Here is an 18,579-nt window from a genome sequence, read left to right on the forward strand (position 1 = left end):
ATATATATATATATGTATATATATAAAACTGCCTATCCAACATCTCTGCTTTGATGTCTAATAGGCAAATATATATGTCCAAAATGGACACATCCAAAACTGAGCACATAATGTCCCATCCTTCAAACCTAATACCCTCCAGGTAGTCTCCACCAAATTAAATGTCACCTTCATTCACCTGGCTGCACAGTCAAAAACACATGGAACTGTCTTTTACTGCTCTTCCTCTCATACCCTAAACTTTTCACCTACACTGTTCCATCTTAAAAAGCCTGATCATCTTGCTCGTTTTATTGTAGGATTGTTGTAAAGTATTCTAAATTCTATGGAACCCCACCTAATAATGGCATATGTTAATTAAATATAAAGATGGTGTCCTTATTAAACAGTATATATGTAAAAATATGACCATTTATTTGACAAATGAAGGCACATTTGAGGGCCTTCACAAGGTCTATAAAATAGTGAACATCATCATTCCAGTTGGAGAGGCTAAATCAGCAAAGATTCATGTAATTGCTGGGAGAGGCTACCCCACCATGGGCCCTAAGCACACCCACATGTTCTTGCGGGGGATGCCAAGAATGTCAGGCCTTCATTACTTTTTCACCTGGGCCATTTCTTAGGGTTGCAAGCAATGAGCACTCTTGAGAAATGAAGTAAGATCACCCTTCTGAGAGAGCAATATATCCCCAAACTCAGTGTCCCCCTCCTGCAATACAGCCCATGACATGTACAGACATCCATCGCGGGTCCCTTGTGTCACCCCCATGGGACAAGGAGGTGTGGAAAACTGACACAAACCAACACAAGGCTGTGGCTACAGCTTTTGTTATGGACAATAAAGTCCTTTGTCTCTGACTCAGGAGTCTTCTGTAGCATTCAGGAAATAGTAACATGTGAACCCGTTAGCTTACAAGTATAATAAAACCCCACATACTTCACAGTTCTGCACAGTGACTTAACGTAAGTTACATCACTGTTGTGCAAAAGAGGCTGCTATCTCTTGAATTTTGGTTAACCTTCGCACTTGATGGACTTCTAGATAACCACTTAGTACGTTTACAGAATTCTTGAGATCTGCCCCTTTTTATTATAGGGATTAACTACATAATAATTATTGTATTCTAATCATTTTTCCTTCCAAAGAAAAGTATATTGAAAGAACTTACCCTTTTTCTTTCTTTTGTTACAAGTTTTCTTTCTTTTTTTTTTTTTTTTTTTTTTTTTTTTGCTTGTTTGTTTGTTTTGAAATGGAGTCTTGCTCTGTTGCCAGGCTGGAGTGCAGTGGCAAAATCTCGGCTCACTGCAACCTCTGACTCCCTGGTTCAAGCGATTCTCCTGCCTCAGCCTCCCGAGTAGCTGGGATTATAGGCACGTGCCACCATGCCCAGCTAATTTTTGTATTTTTAGTAGAGACAGGGTTTCACCATGTTGGCCAGGATGGTCTTGATCTCCTGACCTCGTGATCCACCCACCTTGGCCTCCCAAAGTGCTGGAATTACAGGCGCGAGCCACTGCACCTGGCCTCGTTATAATTTTTCTTAATGTACTATATTAAACATGGCAACTCGTGAGGCAAAAACCCTGTGTCAGGTGTCATACTCTATACACATATTTCCCCTGAGCTGCCTGGATCATTGTCTAGATTTTACAGCTAAGTAAACTGAGGCCCACAGAGGCTGCAAAAAGCAGGCCTAGAATATCAACCCACAATAGTCTTACTCTAAAACTGCACTTTATATAACTGTACTCCACCCTCCCCAATTTTGAATATAATTTACATATATGAGAAATGGCTTATATTTGATATAAATAACATTACCAGTCATATTGGGAAAAAACGAACTCATATGTCCAAGGAATCAGAATTGTTTCCTCATTCAATATTCCATGGCCGGGCAGGGTGGTGCTCACGCTTGTAATCCCAGCACTTTGGGAGGCCAAGGTGGGTGCATTAATTGAGGCCAGGAATTCAAGACCAGCCTGGCGAACATGGCGAAACCCCATCTCTACTAAAAATATATAAATTAGCTGGGTGTGATGGTGCATTTCTGTAATCCCAGTACTCAGGGAGGCTGAGGCAGGAGAATCGCTGGAACCCAGGAGACAGAGGTTGCAGTGAGCCAAGATCGTGCCACTGCACTCCAGCCTAGGTGACAGAGTGAGACTCTGTCTCAAAAAAAAAAAAAAAAAAAAAAAAAAAAAAATTCCCCAAACAGCACCATATTCTGATAACATGATAGTGAGCCTCATAAAGGGACTACATCGCTTGCTAAGAAGCAACATGATTCAAACAATGTGAAAATTCTCATGGTAAACTATGGTATCAAATAATGCATCATACATCATGTGAAATCTCATTTTTGAAGATAGTTATAACTCAGTAGTACCAGGTTGGAAGAGCTTATCATATAAAATATTGAAATAAGGGGAGAAAAACATATTTAAAGTTTAGTAATCGGTCCATCAACATAAAAGTCGTCTTTTGAAAAAGAATACATAATTCTTACTTTAAAGGCAACATTTTATGCATGGATTTATAATTAGTTAGTCCTGCTATATTTATATCTCATCAAGTATTTCCCTCCAGGCTTCCTTCACTGAATTCCTTAATTATTGATGTATTCTGGAAAAGAGTTCTTTTCTGAAGGGAGTATGTGTGTATTCGTGTGTGTGTGCATGCACGCTTGTGCACGTGCGTGTGTTCAAAGTCTCTTAAGAACCAGTAGGAGAATAGGAGGAAGAGGAAGTGGTCAGAGTCATGGAACCAAGCAATATGCATGCAGTCTCCAATCTGTGCACACAGAAGGGTAGGCAGAGAACAGGAAAAGGAAGATATCAACACAAGTGGAACCGCAGCAATTTCTCTTCTCTGTGGATATCCAAGTGAACTTGGCCAGACTCTCCTTAAACCTAATAAGAGGAAAGACTGACATCTCTACACCTGCAGGCTCTAAACAATGATCCCCAGATGTCTCCCTTAGTGGAGGATTAGCTTGATGTGTTCGCAATACCAAATTTGGCTAATACATCTCAACTGTGCTGTTTGTTGCTTCAGGCTTTCTCCTTTTCTATCACGGCCTTTTAACCACCTTCATCCCTCTCCTCCTATCTATCCTCCTCCTGTCCTCTTCACACTCAGGGAAAGCCATGCTCCTACATCACTGAGAACAGGTGACCCATCTCACATGAACTTCCCTGACTTCCTGCATCCCCTGCCCTCACAAGCTCTCTGACATTCCACACAACACAAGAGTTGGCAGTCATCCTTCGACTGATCCTCTGCCCTGCTTTGGCTCACTTCTCACACAAAGTCTCACTGAAGAGTCTTCCAAAATAAGAGGGCTGCATCTGCTTTTTCTCAGCTCTGCCACTACTTCCCAAGGACAAGTCATCACCATTTCTGGCCCATATTACTGAGCGAAAGCAGAAAGGTGTTGATAATAAAGACAGTAACAGAAGGTGGTCATCTTAACTCAAGAAAGGGTCTTCTTCAGGATTCCAGAGAACTCACTGTCCTCAGTGTTGGAAGGCATGAATGAATGAAGGATGAATTGTCTTTTGAAGAAATGACTAGAAGGAAGGAGGAAAATCATGATGCATTACAATACTGAGCACTCGCTACACACCAGGCTCTCTCCTGGACACCTTATTCAGGGTCAAAAGCAAATAGGTTTTGACTCTGCTCTACATTTTAATATCTGTGCAAATTTGGTAAACTTACTTAGCCTCAGTTTCAGTGCCCCACTTTCCTCATCCACAAAATAGGGATAATAAAACATGATTCCTAGAGTTATGTGCCATGGAATTGTTATGAGGGTTAAATGAATTAACATGTAAGATGCTTAGATTTGCATCAGGCACCTAGAAAGCATTCTGTGACTAACTGTTAAATAAATATGAATAAATTTTTAAAACACACACACATCTCCTGATCTTCCTCCTTTTTTACCGATCACTCGTTCTCAGTTCTTCTTGGCTGCTCCTTTCTTCCCACGATGTCTTAATGTGGGGCTGCCCTAAGGCTCAATCCTTACTCCTCTGTTGCAGCCTCTTCAATGTATATTTTCACTCCCTTCACAATCACATCCAGCTCATGGCTTCTAATACCAATTCTCTGCTAGTGGCCAGAGAGCCTCTTTCCTGAGCTCCAGACTCATAATATCTGCCTCATCCGTATCTCCACGGTAGGTCTAATGGACACCCCTAATGCAGCATGCCCATCATTGAGCTGACAGTCTCCCCACCCCCACCTCTGCCATGCACAGACTTCCCCTTCTCACTTGAGGGCAAGTCCATCCTTCTAGCTGCTCAGGCCAAAACCCCTGGAGTCGTGAGTGATGCCTCTTTCCCTCACAACATGTCTAATCCATCAGGGAATCCCATAGGTTGCTCCAACAGAATGTATTCTAGGATCTTACTACTTCTCACCAACTGAACTTCCACCAACCTGGTCCTCCCTGATGACTGCAAGGCTTCCATGCTGGATTCCCACATCCACCCTTTCCTCGCAACAGTCTATTCTCAACACAGTGGCCAGTATGATCCTTTTACAAAGGAAGTCTGAACATATCAGGGATCTGCATGACACTCTCTAATGGCTTCCATTTCACTTGAAGAAGAGCCAAGCTTCATACACTGGCCTGCATGGCCCTGCATGATGTAGGACTCCAGACCCTGCCTCGCCTCATTCTCCTACACTCCACACCACACTCTGTGCCACTCCAGCCACACTGGCCAAGAGCACACTGCCTTCAGAACACACTTGACCCCTCAGCCCATTTGCCTAGGATGTTCTTGGGCTTAGCTAATTCCTCCACCTCCTGCATGTCTTTGCTCAAATCTCATTTTTCTTGCCGTTCCCTTTCATGACCATTTGATGTTGGAATTGTAACGTTTCCCCCAAGACTTTACCCTTACCATGCTTGACTCCTTACTCTATCCTTATTGCATAACATTTTTCACCTTCTAACATGCTCTATGACTTACTTGTGTTTCTTGTTTAGTGCTACCAACCCCTCTGAAATGTAAGCTCTGCAGCAGGGACAGGGATCTTTTTATGTTCTGGTTCCTAGAGCACTGCCTGGCACTTAGCAGGAGTCCAGTAAATATTTGATAAATGAATATCTGCAAAATATAATCTTCTAAGAGTTGGCATCTTAACTTAAAGATATTGATTAACTTGCAAAGTAGGGATCTGGACACAGGTCCACCACACTTTCTGCCTCCCAATATTAAATGCACATTCATCCGTTCCTCATTTAGGGGAGTCACCACTAGGCAGTCAACTCATGTCCTATAGCTGTTGGAAGGTCATATGCACAACTAGCATTTAACAAGTGCATTCACTAAGTCAGAAAAATAATAAGCATTAGCAAGTGCAGTTCCTAAGTTTCCAGTCATAAGATTAGAGCACTTAGTTTCCTTAAATAATAATTTCTCTGTGTAGGCCAAGTGACCAAACTGGACTCTCTGAGGCCCCTCAATAATCTAGTGACATGAACCCATACAGGAAATATAATTTTCCCTAGTAATTAGCTACCAAAGTTTCAAGACACCTTTGCTACTTTGCATCCTGTAAACAGTATCCAATATTCTGAACGATATTTTATATCCTCCTGGTAAAGGGATCACTCTACTCACCAGAATGAAGACAGTAAAGAATATGACAACAATGGCAGCCGTAATAAACAATTTTTTCCGAGGAAACACAGCAGCAGGAAGGAGAAACACTAGTGCAAAACAGATGGCACCTCGAAGTCCTCCATAGGCAATGATGAACTGGTCCTTAAAGGTCAGGGGAATGGTCCGGAACCTATTAATGACCTGAGTCAGGACAAAAACACCTGCAAAGAAAGAAAACCCAAGAGGAAACAGACTGGGTGAGGCCAAAATATGAAAATACATAGACTCATTTTCTGTGCTTCTGCCACAGGGACAAAGGATTTAAGAATAGGCCCCAAATTCTTTCCCCTTTTTCTCTGTCTTGCTAGTAATACCAGGTTCTGGGCCTTTGATGTTGTTTCAGGACTGTGGGTGAAAATATGAAATCAGAGACCACAGGACAAACTAATCTGACTTATAACAAAGGCATGAAGATACTCAGAGAAGAAAAGAATATATCAGGAAGGGGCGGGAAGAGCAAGAGAGAGAGAAGATGAAGAGGCCGATGAGGAAGGAAAGGGGAAGAGGAAGAGGCAGAGGAATTTGAGAAGGAAGAGGAGGAAAAAGAGAAACAGGAGGACGAGGAGGAAGATAATAGGGAAGAGGAGGAAGGAAATGAGAAAAGGAGAAGAAAATGAGGAAGAGGAGGATATAGGAGAGAAAAAAGTAAAGGAGGAAAAGGAAGAAGAGGAGGAAGATGTAGGTAAGAAAGAAGAAATTAAGCAGACATAAAAGAAGCCACAACAGCAGAAAGGGAATGACAAAAGGAAAGCCCCATTCAATTAGTGAGTGTCACATATGACCAGTTAGCAAATAAGCACTCATTACCCAGGGCTCGCCAGATGAGGCAGAAGGCCAGGGTGAAGCAGACGAAGGCCCAGTTCCACTCGTGGTTCTTGCCCACGGTAGACACACCCATGAAGATGAAGATCAAGGTTTCGCTGACACTGCTCAGCATCTTCATGAAGTACTTGATGGTCGTGTAGGATTTCTGAGATACATTTTCTTCTACATACTTATTCATAGTCATTGCACAAGCAGTGATTCTGAAAGAGAAGATTCAGCTTCTATTGAAACCTAACAATGATCCTAATCAGAATGCAAGAGATAGCACTTAAGAGCTAAATTATGGCTCTACTCTAGCACTTAAGAGCTAAATTATGGCTCTACTCTCCTGCCCAAGACTACAACATCATCAAATGATTTTATAGGTGAATTTTTATAGGTGAATGTGATTTGCATGTAAACCTTGGAAATCCTACAATCTCCGGAGGTCTTCTTTAGCAACCCTGGCTGAACTACCCGGCTCTGCCCAGCGTTCTGGTCCCTCAATTCCCTTACCCCAGATTCACGCTTAAAGGTCTAAGGACATCGACACCGTCAGCTCTCCTTTCTGTATCTCAAATAAAACAAGTCCAAAATAAATTTGAAACTCATTATCTTTCTGTAAACTGATTTATTTTCCCACATATGCTCTGTTCCTCTATTATCGAAAAGGATTCTATTGTATAAAATCCTAAACTTGAAAATGGGCTTGCATTAGACTTCTCTCCCTATCACATCTTAGTAGGCCCCCGCCATATAATCGGTCAACAACTGTTTTCAATTCTTCATCCTGAAAATCTCTTCGACCCACTCACTTCTTTTTATCCTTAGTTCTGAGTCTCATATCTATGTATCTATTGTATCCACTTCTGGGAAATTCAAAAGGTTTTAACAGGCTCTGAGAATTCCTAAAGCAAAGAAACTCTTTTGCTTATTCTTCCAAGTATTTCCAAAACGTTGTCCTTTATTCCCACTCTCGTGATATCTACTGGAATATGGCATCTGTAGAAAAGGAAGGGCTCCAGGGTCAAGTTCACACTTCTGAAGCTCTTCACACACTTCCCTCAGTGGAGAATTCCAGTTTCACATCTGCCCTCTCTCCACCTGGGCGCACACTATGTGCCTCTGCTGTATGGAATTGCTCAGCCTGAACTTGTTCTTTACTGTCTTCTTGCCTTACTGCACACATGGGTTCCTCTCTGTCTAGGATGCTACCCCTCATCAACTCAGATGACACCCACAGAGGAGAATTTAGGATGAGCTTGGTGACAGCTCATGGTAGGTCCGGTCTAAGGAGACACAGTTACTATAAAGTACCAAAAGAATTTCATTACGAAGGTCCTGTAGAATGAAACAGGAGGATGGGATTAGAGGGAGCCACCCTGCCTTCCACTAAGTGGTAACCATGCCATAAACTGAATACTGGTCATGATCTGCAAAGTTTCCAGCATTCTCATAACTTCAGCACTACAATGACCCTAGCTCAGCTCCCTCTACTCCCATCATGTGGTCCTCGTCACTCAGAGAAGACTTCTGCTGTCTTAAGGAAATCCTCTCACTGTGAGCATAAGAATAGGTAGAAGAATGCAAACCTAAGCGTCCTCTAAAACCTAAACATGTCACCATGAACACGTCTCGTTGCAAGTAACACATCTGTTGTTCACATAGAAAACAAATGCAAGTATGTTATTTTTGCGCCCCTTATTAAAACAAAATGAAGACTCCATCAATCTAAGGACCACACACTGAGCCACCATGTCACTGTCCCCAGAATAAGTGTGTATTTCTTTTAGATTTCTATAAGTGAAGAATGCATAATTTATTGGTTTTCCAAAAGAAGGAATGGCCTTATTAAATGTGCTAATAAAATTCATCAGCTATAAAACAGCTATAAACACATGGCAAAGCCTTTGAATAGTTGAGGACTCATATAAAAACAGTCAATCTTCATAGCACCTTTACTTTGTGCCAGGTATGAATGGATTATGTCAGTTAAACCTTATAACAAGTTTATGAGCAAGTTCTATTATCATTCCTATGCTTATAAATGGGAGAACAAAGGCAGACAGAGGTTCAATTATGTAAGATTCCAATGCTAATAAATGGTGATGCCAAGGTGTGAATCTGGGCAGTCTGATTTAAAGACAGTACTGGGCCGGGCATGGTGGCTCACACCTGTCATTCCAGCACTTTGGGAGGCCAAGGCAGGAGGATTGCTTGGGCCCAGGAGTTTAAGTCCAGCTATGCAAAATGAGACCTCATCTCTACAAAAACAAAGCCAGCACTGTGGAAGACTTAATCCTCACCCTTTCCAAGTGCTCAGTGAGCCCTACGATCTCTGATGGAAGGAGGTCTTCCCTGTTCACCAAGCTGTGGCTTTTCCTTTCTCAAGCACAAGCCTGTTTGTATCCATCTCCTATGGCTGCTGTAAGAAATAACCACAGACTGAGTGGCTTCAAACAATGCAAATTTCCATCTTGCACTTCCAGAGGTCAGAAGTCCAAAATCACATTAGTGGGCTAACATCAAGGTGGTGACAAAGCTTTTTCCTTCTGGAGACTCTAGGGGAGAATCTGTCCCTTGCCTTCACTAGTTTCTAGAGGCCCCTTGCATTCCTTGGCTCATGCCACATCCCTCTGACCTCTGCTTCCCTAACCACATCTTCTCTGAGTCTGACTCTCCTACTCCCTCTCATAAGGGCTCTTATGATTATATCAAGGCCACCCAGATATTCCAATGGAATCTCCCCATCTCAGGATTTTCACCTAATCACATCCATAAAGTCTCTTTGACCATAGAAGGTAACATATTAGCAGGGTCTAGGGATTAGGATGGGGACATCTTTGAGGCCATTATTCAACCCTTCCAGGTTGCATTCTCCTCCCCTAAACTGTATCTTGAACCAAGTGCATGGCCCAGATGAGCATGGCCTCTGCTGCTTGCATGCAATTGGGTGATAGAAGCTAGCAGGAGCTCTGTCACGCTGACTTGACGTTAAATCCTGGAACCTCCTCCAGCAGGCAATAGGAACTGGGAGAACAGGCTAGAAAGTGGCATCTGTCTCAGTAAGCCAATATCGGGCATCTTGCCAGCACTGCCCCACATATAAATCACTGGTTACCCACATTTCTGAAAATCTTCATCTTTCATATTTTGGCTTAATTTTTCTTTAGACTTTAAAAAGTAAGATTTCTCCAATACAAAATAATGAGGACAATAGATTAGATTAAGAATCTGAATTATAACATGTTTTATATATATAAAGAAAGACATGTGTATAGAAACACATACTAATGAGCCTTTCAAAAATGTTGCTTTTTTAGGTACTTCATGTAGTGGAAAAAAAATGTTGCCAAGTAGAAAATTTGTAATAAATGTAATTTATAATGGACATATTTTTTTTTAAATTCTCTAATCCTATCCAAAAGATACTTCAAAAGGGTTTTATTATAAAGTACTTTAGCTTATAGACAAATATGGAAAGAAATGAACACCAAAGTACCCACTACCCAGCTTTCTCCAGTCACTTCTATTTTTAAAAACAAAATGTCAGCTGTATAGTGGAAACGTCCGTGATAGAGTTGATTCCTTATATTAACCCCATTCCCTTCTCTCCCTCTTGAGTTGATTTTTTTGAATCATTCAAAAATGTAACTTTAAAAGGCTGATGAATAGTGTTTTTCTAAATGTTCTAAACATTTCCCTCTGAAATTATGTTCATATCATTCACTGGGCAAAAAGTAAACCATACAGGCAAAGGTAATCTCCAGTTTATTACATGAGCAATTTAACAATTTCTATTTAGAAACAATTAAAATATAACTTTGGTGGCTGGGCACAGTGGCTCACGCCTGTATTCCCAGCACATTGGGAGGCCGAGGTGGGCAGATCACGAGGTCGGGAGATCGAGACCATCCTGGCTAACATGGTGAAACCCCGTCTCTACTAAAAATAAAAAAATTAGCCGGGTGTGGTGGCAGGCGCCTGTAGTCCCAGCTACTTGGGAGGCTGAGGCAGAAGAATGGCATGAACTCGGGAGGTGGTGCTCGCAGTGAGCCGAGATTATTGCACCACTGTACTCCAGCCTGGGCGACCGAGCAAGACTCCATCTCAAAAAAAAAAAAAATATATATATATATATATATAGCTTTGGTGTGGGAATAAAACATGAATTAATTTAACATGAATGTCCATGGGATCACTTTCCATTGCTTTGTATCCTTAATACGATACCAAGAGTGATGCTCACAGTAGCCAGACACCTTACTGTAACTCAGTGAAGTTTCCTACCAGCCTCAGTGGGACACCAAACAGGAAGAAAGAATGCCCTGGGTGGGTACCACAGGCCCTAGCATCTGGTAGTGTCCTGTTCAGGAAGTGCGTGCATGTCTGTGGCACTGAGGCACCTGAGGGGCTGGGGGAAACATTCCTAAAGTTCCCATTCTGGTCTGCCATGTACAACTTGAGTCACCTGGCCTCTCAAGGAAACGTCTGGGGGTGTTTTTATTGCAAAGAGATTTTTTTGTTTCAGTGTACTCTGACCTGAAGTCAAACCACCTCACCTTCAAACATATCAGAAGTAAACAAACTACAAATGAGCTAGTCTCCCTCCCACTAGAGAGGTACAGGCAAAACAGCCTCTTAGGGATAGAAAGAATGAAACCATCTCTGCCCACTCCACCAGGTCATCTTCTAGAGCTGATAGTCATCATCATCACAGTATATACATAAGAGTCTCCATTTCTCTAAAAGAATCACAAGAAACTTACAGAGCTGGCAAATGATGCAAGATAGTACCGGACTGTCCTTGGCCCTACTGGGTTTGAAGTATGTGGCTAGAAGAGTCCTTGGGTACAATGTCACATCACAGCATTATCACAGTGCCACCACACTAACAAGAGATGAGATTTCTTCCTCCATCACATGAACACATGAGGATTTCATGCCTGAAGTCCACAGCCTCACATCCTCATTCTGTGTCATCAGTATGACATTGTCCCCAACAAAATAATAGCCTAAATAGATTCTTAATATTATAGAAAATTCTGGTTAAGTTTCTTAATTCTAAAGCTTCAAAATAAAACTATTGGCCTTCAATATTCCTAGTACGTCCTTACTTTTATTAGCTCATGTCATTGAATTATCTTTTCCCCCCTTTTCATGCACGTCTCTCTCTCTGTCTCTTTTTTATTTTCCATACCTAGTTAATATGATTGTGAAGTGCAATTTAACATCAACCAACATTTTCTGAGCATCCATTCTGAGCCAAATTCTGTGCTGGGATCCAGGAAGATGAAAGCAAGTAAGACCCAATTTCTGCCTTCAAGAGTTCGCAGTCTAAGGGAAGAAACAGACACAAAGCGATCATCGGAACGCAACACTGTACGTGCTAGAATGAGGAAAAGGAAGATGCTATAGAAGTGCAGGAAAGCAAAGGGTGACTTCTGCTACAAAAGAGGACATTTGAACAATGTCTTCATGGATAAGCTCACCTATCAGGAAAAAGAGGAAGTGAGTAATTCAGGGAAAAGCAGCAGCCATATGCAAAGGTATAAAATAAATAAACAGGGTGGTGCATTCAGGAAACTGCCAAATGATTCTGTTAACTGGAGGAGGGGAAGATGAAAATATTAAGAGATGAGGAAGGATGAAAGAAGTTAAGGCTCAATGACACTGTTATACTTAACGCTTAGGAGTTTTAACTTTATAGGCTGGAGAGAAAAATGAGAAATTATAATTTCAATCACATAATTAATGTCTATCTCCCCAACCAAACTGGACGCTCCATGAGGAAAAAGAAAAGTGTTGCCAATGCTTGGCATAGTGTCTGGCATGTATTTTGCATCAATGACTACATGGATGAATCATTACAGGAATGGTGGTGCAGTATGAATATATTTTTCTCTATATCCATTGCCCATTTCGCATTCCAAAGCATGCCCAGATTTCGATAGGTCTTAGGCTCCATTCTGTAGGACAGTGTGGAGATGAGGCATGCACAAAATTCACAGATGCACCCTGCTATGTTATTATCTTGCCCCACTTTAACGTAAATGTGTGGTGATTATCACCAATTTAGAGATAGAGAAGGGAGAGCACTATAATTAGTGGTTTTCACCTACACCAGCAATTGAGGTTTTCTTTATCAGTATATCAATCAAAATACAGTGTAGGACAATTCAGGCCAGCTATAGACACTACCTCAAAAGAGTTTTTTTGTTGTTGTTTTGTTTTTTTTTTTTCCCTGAGGAGGGTGGGTGGAAATAGACTTTCCTTTCTACTTAAATGATTTGTCATTTGACTATTTTCTGAATAGAAAATTCTAACAGATACTTTTTTCTCTGTATTACTTCATGACTCCATTATTAACCTGCTTTCCACAGATATTTATTTCTTTTCTACCAGAATGTGTGCTTTGAGACTATGGACTAATGCTTAGCATGGTCTGTGCCTATAGTGGTACCAAGTACAAGTTCAATTAATGCTTGTTAAGTCTAGTTTAAGGAAGATCCAGAGTGCTTTATGTACAATCTGAACTGTGTAGAATTAACCAATTAAGCAAAATTCTTTTGCTCCCATTCCATATGATTTTAAAAAGTATGAATTCAATTGCAGGAAAGTATCACCCAAATAATATTTGTATATTCTCAGTTAAGGCTTTGCCAAATATGAAAGCATATTCCACTAATCAGTGCCAAGCATATGCAACAATGAAGACCAATTAAAAAGCTTTTTCTGTATTGATTAAAGCCAGGTCTTGTGGTGACTCAGGGTTATGTTGCATGCTCTCAGAATAAAGTACTCACTCAAGTGAGGTAAATTAAATTATTCCAGGGCATGAATGTACTATACAGTGAATTGCTTCTTCCAGAAAACCTGACAACCAAGAGAAACAGAGTTTGACATATGAGAAACTGCAAACAACAATTGTTTTTTAAAACAGGATCCAAGTATAAAAACTGAACAATCTTTTTTAAAAATATCAAAAATGAAATAAAGTACATTGAAACTCTCAAGTCCTGGATTAATCATGAAGCCTTGTCCATTTCATAAATTTCTGCAACTTTTTTCTCCTGTATAACTGCTTTCAATTCAATTCAACTAATGTTTACAGATCACTTATTGGCACCTCAAGCAACTCTGGTTACGTGGAGAGAGAACACGAAAGGATCACAACTCAATGTCAACAACGTCATGAAGCACAGGCATCAGGTGTCCCATGGAGTCTCCCCACTCTAGCTAGGGAGTGTTAAGAAAAGCCTCAGAGAGGCAGGAAGATTTGACCAACATTTTGATGATGGAATTAAGGTTTTCCGGGTGGAGGACTCTCGGTCTATGTGGGCTACAGGTGGGGCCTGGGTATGTGAAACCTGCATACAACAATCCTGCACCGGACACATACACGGAATACTTTGTGGTTCTACATGAGTCCTAGAAACATCAGCATGAGTTTCTGCTTTTTGGAAGTTCTTACAGCTACTAGTATGTATATTAGAGCAGTATGGACTGTGGACCACGTGTAAATGCTGCAAAACTACAAATGCCTGTGCCCCATCCAAGGCCTATATCAGAATCTCTGGCTGAGGCCTGGGATTCTGTCATGTAATGACATTTCCAGGTGATTCCTAAACGCATTAACATTTAAGGACAGGAAATGGGAGTATAGGCAGGGGGTTCCAAAGAGGAAGGAGAAATGAGAAAAAAGAGCTGAAATGTGAGTGATTTTATTTAAAATTGTGTTGGAGGGCGAGCATAAGGGTTAACATGGGATTTGAGGAGTAATGTGGATTTAACTACATTTGCCAACTATTCTTCCTTCCTGTCTCTCAATTTTTATGACTTGGATCTAGGTGCAGGTCTCTGTGTTCTCTTGCCTAGACTGGTTAGTGTGCAGGCATCTTCACACATTTTTTTTCCTGTCTGAGTCTCTACCTAGGCACCTTATCCCTGCTGACAGCAGCATTTCCTGATCCTCTTCCTTAATCAAGGATTCCTCAGCCCTGGGGCAGCCAGTCAGACTGGGGCCGTGACCTACAGCTTTCACCCAGAGTACCATGAAAAATTTATCAGTTGTAAGTGTCATGGTGTAAAAAAGTTTTGGAAGCACTCTGATTATGTATTTATCATAAAACAAAAATACAATTGTGTCACTTCTCCTTAAAGATTCCAAAGGCTCCCACCTGCCTATAGCACACAACAGGTCTGGCAAGACCAGGGACCCCTCCTTCTCACCAACCTAGAGTTCAGTTCACCTTGGAGCCTTCAATTACACCTCTGCCTCTACCCAGAATGTCCCTCTTTTCATCACTGAGGCTTCAACGCAAGCATCATCAACATTTCCATCCCAGTATACTTTAAAGGATTGAGCTTTCCTTGCTAACCTGTAGTCAACACAGATTGGGATGGCGGTCTCACTCAAAGTGAGTTTAAGTTCACTGCCTTCTTCTGGCAACAAACCCTACTTCTCATGTCACAGGGCTGGTCATGTGACACAGTCTGATCCCATGACAGTTCTCCAAACCCCAGGGCCAATCACAGTGCTTCCTCTGAAATGTTTTCTAACACGACCTGGCAGGGTAGATCTCACTTTGCTCTTCACTGACAGAGTTGCAGAGATATAAAGCTCGATTTGTCTGTGACCCTGGTTTCATGCTTTGGAGATGGCTAACCAACTAGAAGGAAGCCTTCTCATGAAGGGACACAAAGTTAACAGAGAGAAATGCTTAGGCAGACATAGGAGTCCCTTGTCCTATCACCCTAAGGCTAAATCCCACCTGTCCTCTCAAAAATGTATTTATTCGCATGAGCCAGGAAATCCCTCCTTTCTTGCAGGGAAAAGAAAGAGAGATCAGACTGTTACTGTGTCCATGTAGAAAGGGAAGACATAAGAGACTCCATTTTGAAAAAGACCTGTACTTTGAACGATTGCTTTGCTGAGATGTTGTTAATTTGTAGCTTTGCCCCAGCCACTTTGACCCAACTTGGAGCTCACAAAAACATGTGTTGTATAAAATCAAGGTTTAAGGGATCTAGGGCTGTGCAGGACGTGCCTTGTTAACAAAATGTTTACAAGCAGTATACTTGGTAAAAGTCATTGCCATTCTCTAGTCTCAATAAACCAGGGGCACAATGCACTGTGGAAAGCTGCCGGGACCTCTGCCCTTGGAAGCGGGCTATTGTCCAAGGTTTGTCCCCATGTGATAGCCTGAAATATGGCCTCGTGGGATGAGAAAGACCTGACTGTCCCCCAGCCTGACACCCGTAAAGGGTCTGTGCTGAGGTGGATTAGTAAAAGAGGAAAGCCTCTTGCAGTTGAGATAAAGGAAGGCCACTGTCTCCTGCCTGCCCCTGGGAACTGAATGTCTCGGTGTAAAACCCGATTGTACATTTGTTCAACTCTGAGATAGGAGAAAAGCTGCCCTATGGTGGGAGGCGAGACATGTTTGTAGTAATGCTGCTTTGTTATTCTTTACTCCGCTGAGATGTTTGGGTGGAGAGAAACATAAATCTGGCCTACGTGCACATCCAGGCATAGTACCTTCCCTTAAACTTAATTATGATATAGATTCTTTTGCTCACATGTTTGTTGCTGACCTTCTCCTTATTATCACCCTGCTGTCCTACTACATTCCTTTTTGCTGAAATAATGAAAATAATAATCAATGAAAACACGGAACTCAGAGGCCAGTGCCGGTGCAGGTCCTTGGTGTGCTGAGTGCCGGTACCCTGGGCCCACTGTTGTTTCTCTATACTTTGTCTCTGTGTCTTATTTCTTTTCTCAGTCTCTCATCCCACCTGACTAGAAATACCCACAGGTGTGGAGGGGCAGGCCACCCCTTCATTTCTGACTTAACCTGGTTTGAGTTTGGCTTCCTTCATTAACACAGAGCTTCTCTCTACTGTTTCAGCTGGGCACCTGACTACAAAGATGCCTGGTGACTCAAGTTACGTCAAATAACGGGGGATTAACTGTGAGGACACAAGTGGAAAGATAGAATCAGGGCTACTTGGCCAGGTCCCCTGGGAATACTGACAAAGTCAGACCTCATGTTTGATTGAGGTAAGGGAAATGGCAGCAGCAGGAGAGAGTACATAAGAGAAATGCTACAGTATCAAGAAGAGCTGCAGGCAGCCTCTGCTCGCCCTAGAAGCCAACACAGCAGGGCCTAGGGTTCATACCAGGCCAGTGTCCTCGCCTGTCCAGAGAATTGCTGAGAAGTAAGCTGAGGTTTGTTCAAGCAAGGAGAAAGAATAACGGGTTCTCCTTGGGACATGTATCATGTCAAGGAAGGGCCAACCTTGACTTCCATAGCTGTATTCCTGGCTCTAACCTCCTCATGAAGGGGCTGAAAAACTGATTTAATCCATGTGTCCAAGCGTGTCATCCTCAGAAGTACTAGCTGGGTGGTAAGTGTACATTTCATTTCAGTTTTACTGAAAAAATTTTTATTAAAAAAGAAAAAGTGGCCAGGCACGGTGGCTCATGCCTGTAATCCCAGCACTTTGGGAAGCCAGGGCAGGTGGATCACCCAAGGTCAGGAGTTCGAGACCAGTCTGACCAACACGGCAAAAACCCATCTCTACTAAAAATACAAAAAATTAGCCGGCGTGGCAGCGGGCGCCTGTATTCCCAGCTACTGGGGAAGCTGAGACAGGAGAATGGCATGAACCCAGGAGGCGGAGCTTGCAGTGAGCCGAGATCACGCCACTGCACTCCATCCAGCCTGGGCGACAGAGCGAGACTCTGTCTCAAAAACAAAATAATAAAAAATAAAAAAAAAATTATTTCTCAGCAAATATACATTTCTGACTTATTATCTTGTTTTGTATTTTGGCCTACACATCACCAGAAAGTAATATTATTTCCTACAATATTCTTGAAATATAGGCCAGAAAGGATATCATCATTTTTAAAAAATCATAAATGGTCAAGAAACCGTCCAAAAAGCAAAGTGATGGCAGCATTTTCAGTTGCACAAAAATATCTACTCTTCAAATAGATTTGGAAGAATCAGTTCTTAATTCAGGAGCGAATTGTTAAAGTTTTGTGTAATTTAAAGTTAGCAAGGAAATATCAAGTTTTTTCTTGTCTAAAAGATTCCAATATACCTCTAAAATCTACCGTTATCTGCACTGAAGGAGAAAAGCAATGGTATTATTCATCTTAATAACAAAAATAGCAACATCAATATCCTATCTTTTTAGCTAAATATTCTAAGAATGCAGTGAATTGATTTTCATAAGCCAGTCAAGTACAGCATTTATTGGATTTATTATGCATTGTACCAATTTTTCCTAGAAAATGAGCTTTTCTGCTTGTGTTTCACTTAAACTTATATTACTATCCCTTGAGTACCCAATATGTTAATTATTCCTTTAGTACCCTGACCACTTGATAAACACCAGAAGACACTAAGACACAGGTGACAAGTTGAGGGAAGACTGACTAGCTTCATAATGTATTCCTGATAATCTTCAAGAATGGAATACATAATCTTACTTAGGATGAGGTTTGTTTGTTTGATTTTTTTTTGCCTCCATCAAAAATCAGTATCTTTTGGCATTAGCTAGAATAAAGACCTATAGACCTTAATATAGAGGCTCAATTGATCTTCAGTCAGTTTGCAGAGTAAACACAGATAAAAACAGAGATGAAAATAATGTCTTTAATGTTGTCTTATCTCTAAGAAGATGAGGCAAGAAAATATAATGTTTTGAATACTGACTATTGTATAAGTTTACAAATTCAATTTGCAATATATATATATATATTATCTCAACCCAGGGAATCTGTTTTAAAGTACGCTGCTCATTCCTGCAGGAGCCACAACTTTCCCTCCCACTTTAGATTTTGAGGATATTTATATCAAAACCCCCAAATGTGGACCTAGGGAAACATTTTTCATTTTCACAAGGTGGCTTTAGTTTGACATCTTAATCATCACAAGCCACTTCAGAAGAACCTCCAACTTCCCTTCAGTCTCTCCTTCCTTATTTTCTTTCTAAACTTCCCCATTCTCAAAGAAATGTTCTTTATGAAGAACACAATTATCATCAGAGTGGTGAGAGCATTTTTCTTTTATTCCC

The 18,579-nt window shown here is 41.3% G+C and overlaps 1 protein-coding gene across 2 annotated transcripts in view; it reads right to left on the minus strand.

Annotated features, from left to right (window-relative positions):
• SLC9A2 (solute carrier family 9 member A2) overlaps positions 1-18,579 on the minus strand; it is a 93,930-nt gene that overhangs the window by 22,266 nt on the left and 53,085 nt on the right. For both annotated transcript variants that reach the window (XM_055241367.2, XM_063616689.1), the window contains exons 4-5: positions 6,496-6,713; positions 5,647-5,849 (exon numbers count right to left, since the gene is read on the minus strand). In XM_055241367.2, the coding sequence (XP_055097342.1) occupies positions 5,647-5,849; positions 6,496-6,713 (421 nt within the window). The remainder of the gene's footprint in view (positions 1-5,646; positions 5,850-6,495; positions 6,714-18,579) is intronic.

This window comes from Symphalangus syndactylus, chromosome 14 (genome assembly GCF_028878055.3).
Source record: "Symphalangus syndactylus isolate Jambi chromosome 14, NHGRI_mSymSyn1-v2.1_pri, whole genome shotgun sequence".
NCBI lineage: Eukaryota > Metazoa > Chordata > Mammalia > Primates > Hylobatidae > Symphalangus > Symphalangus syndactylus.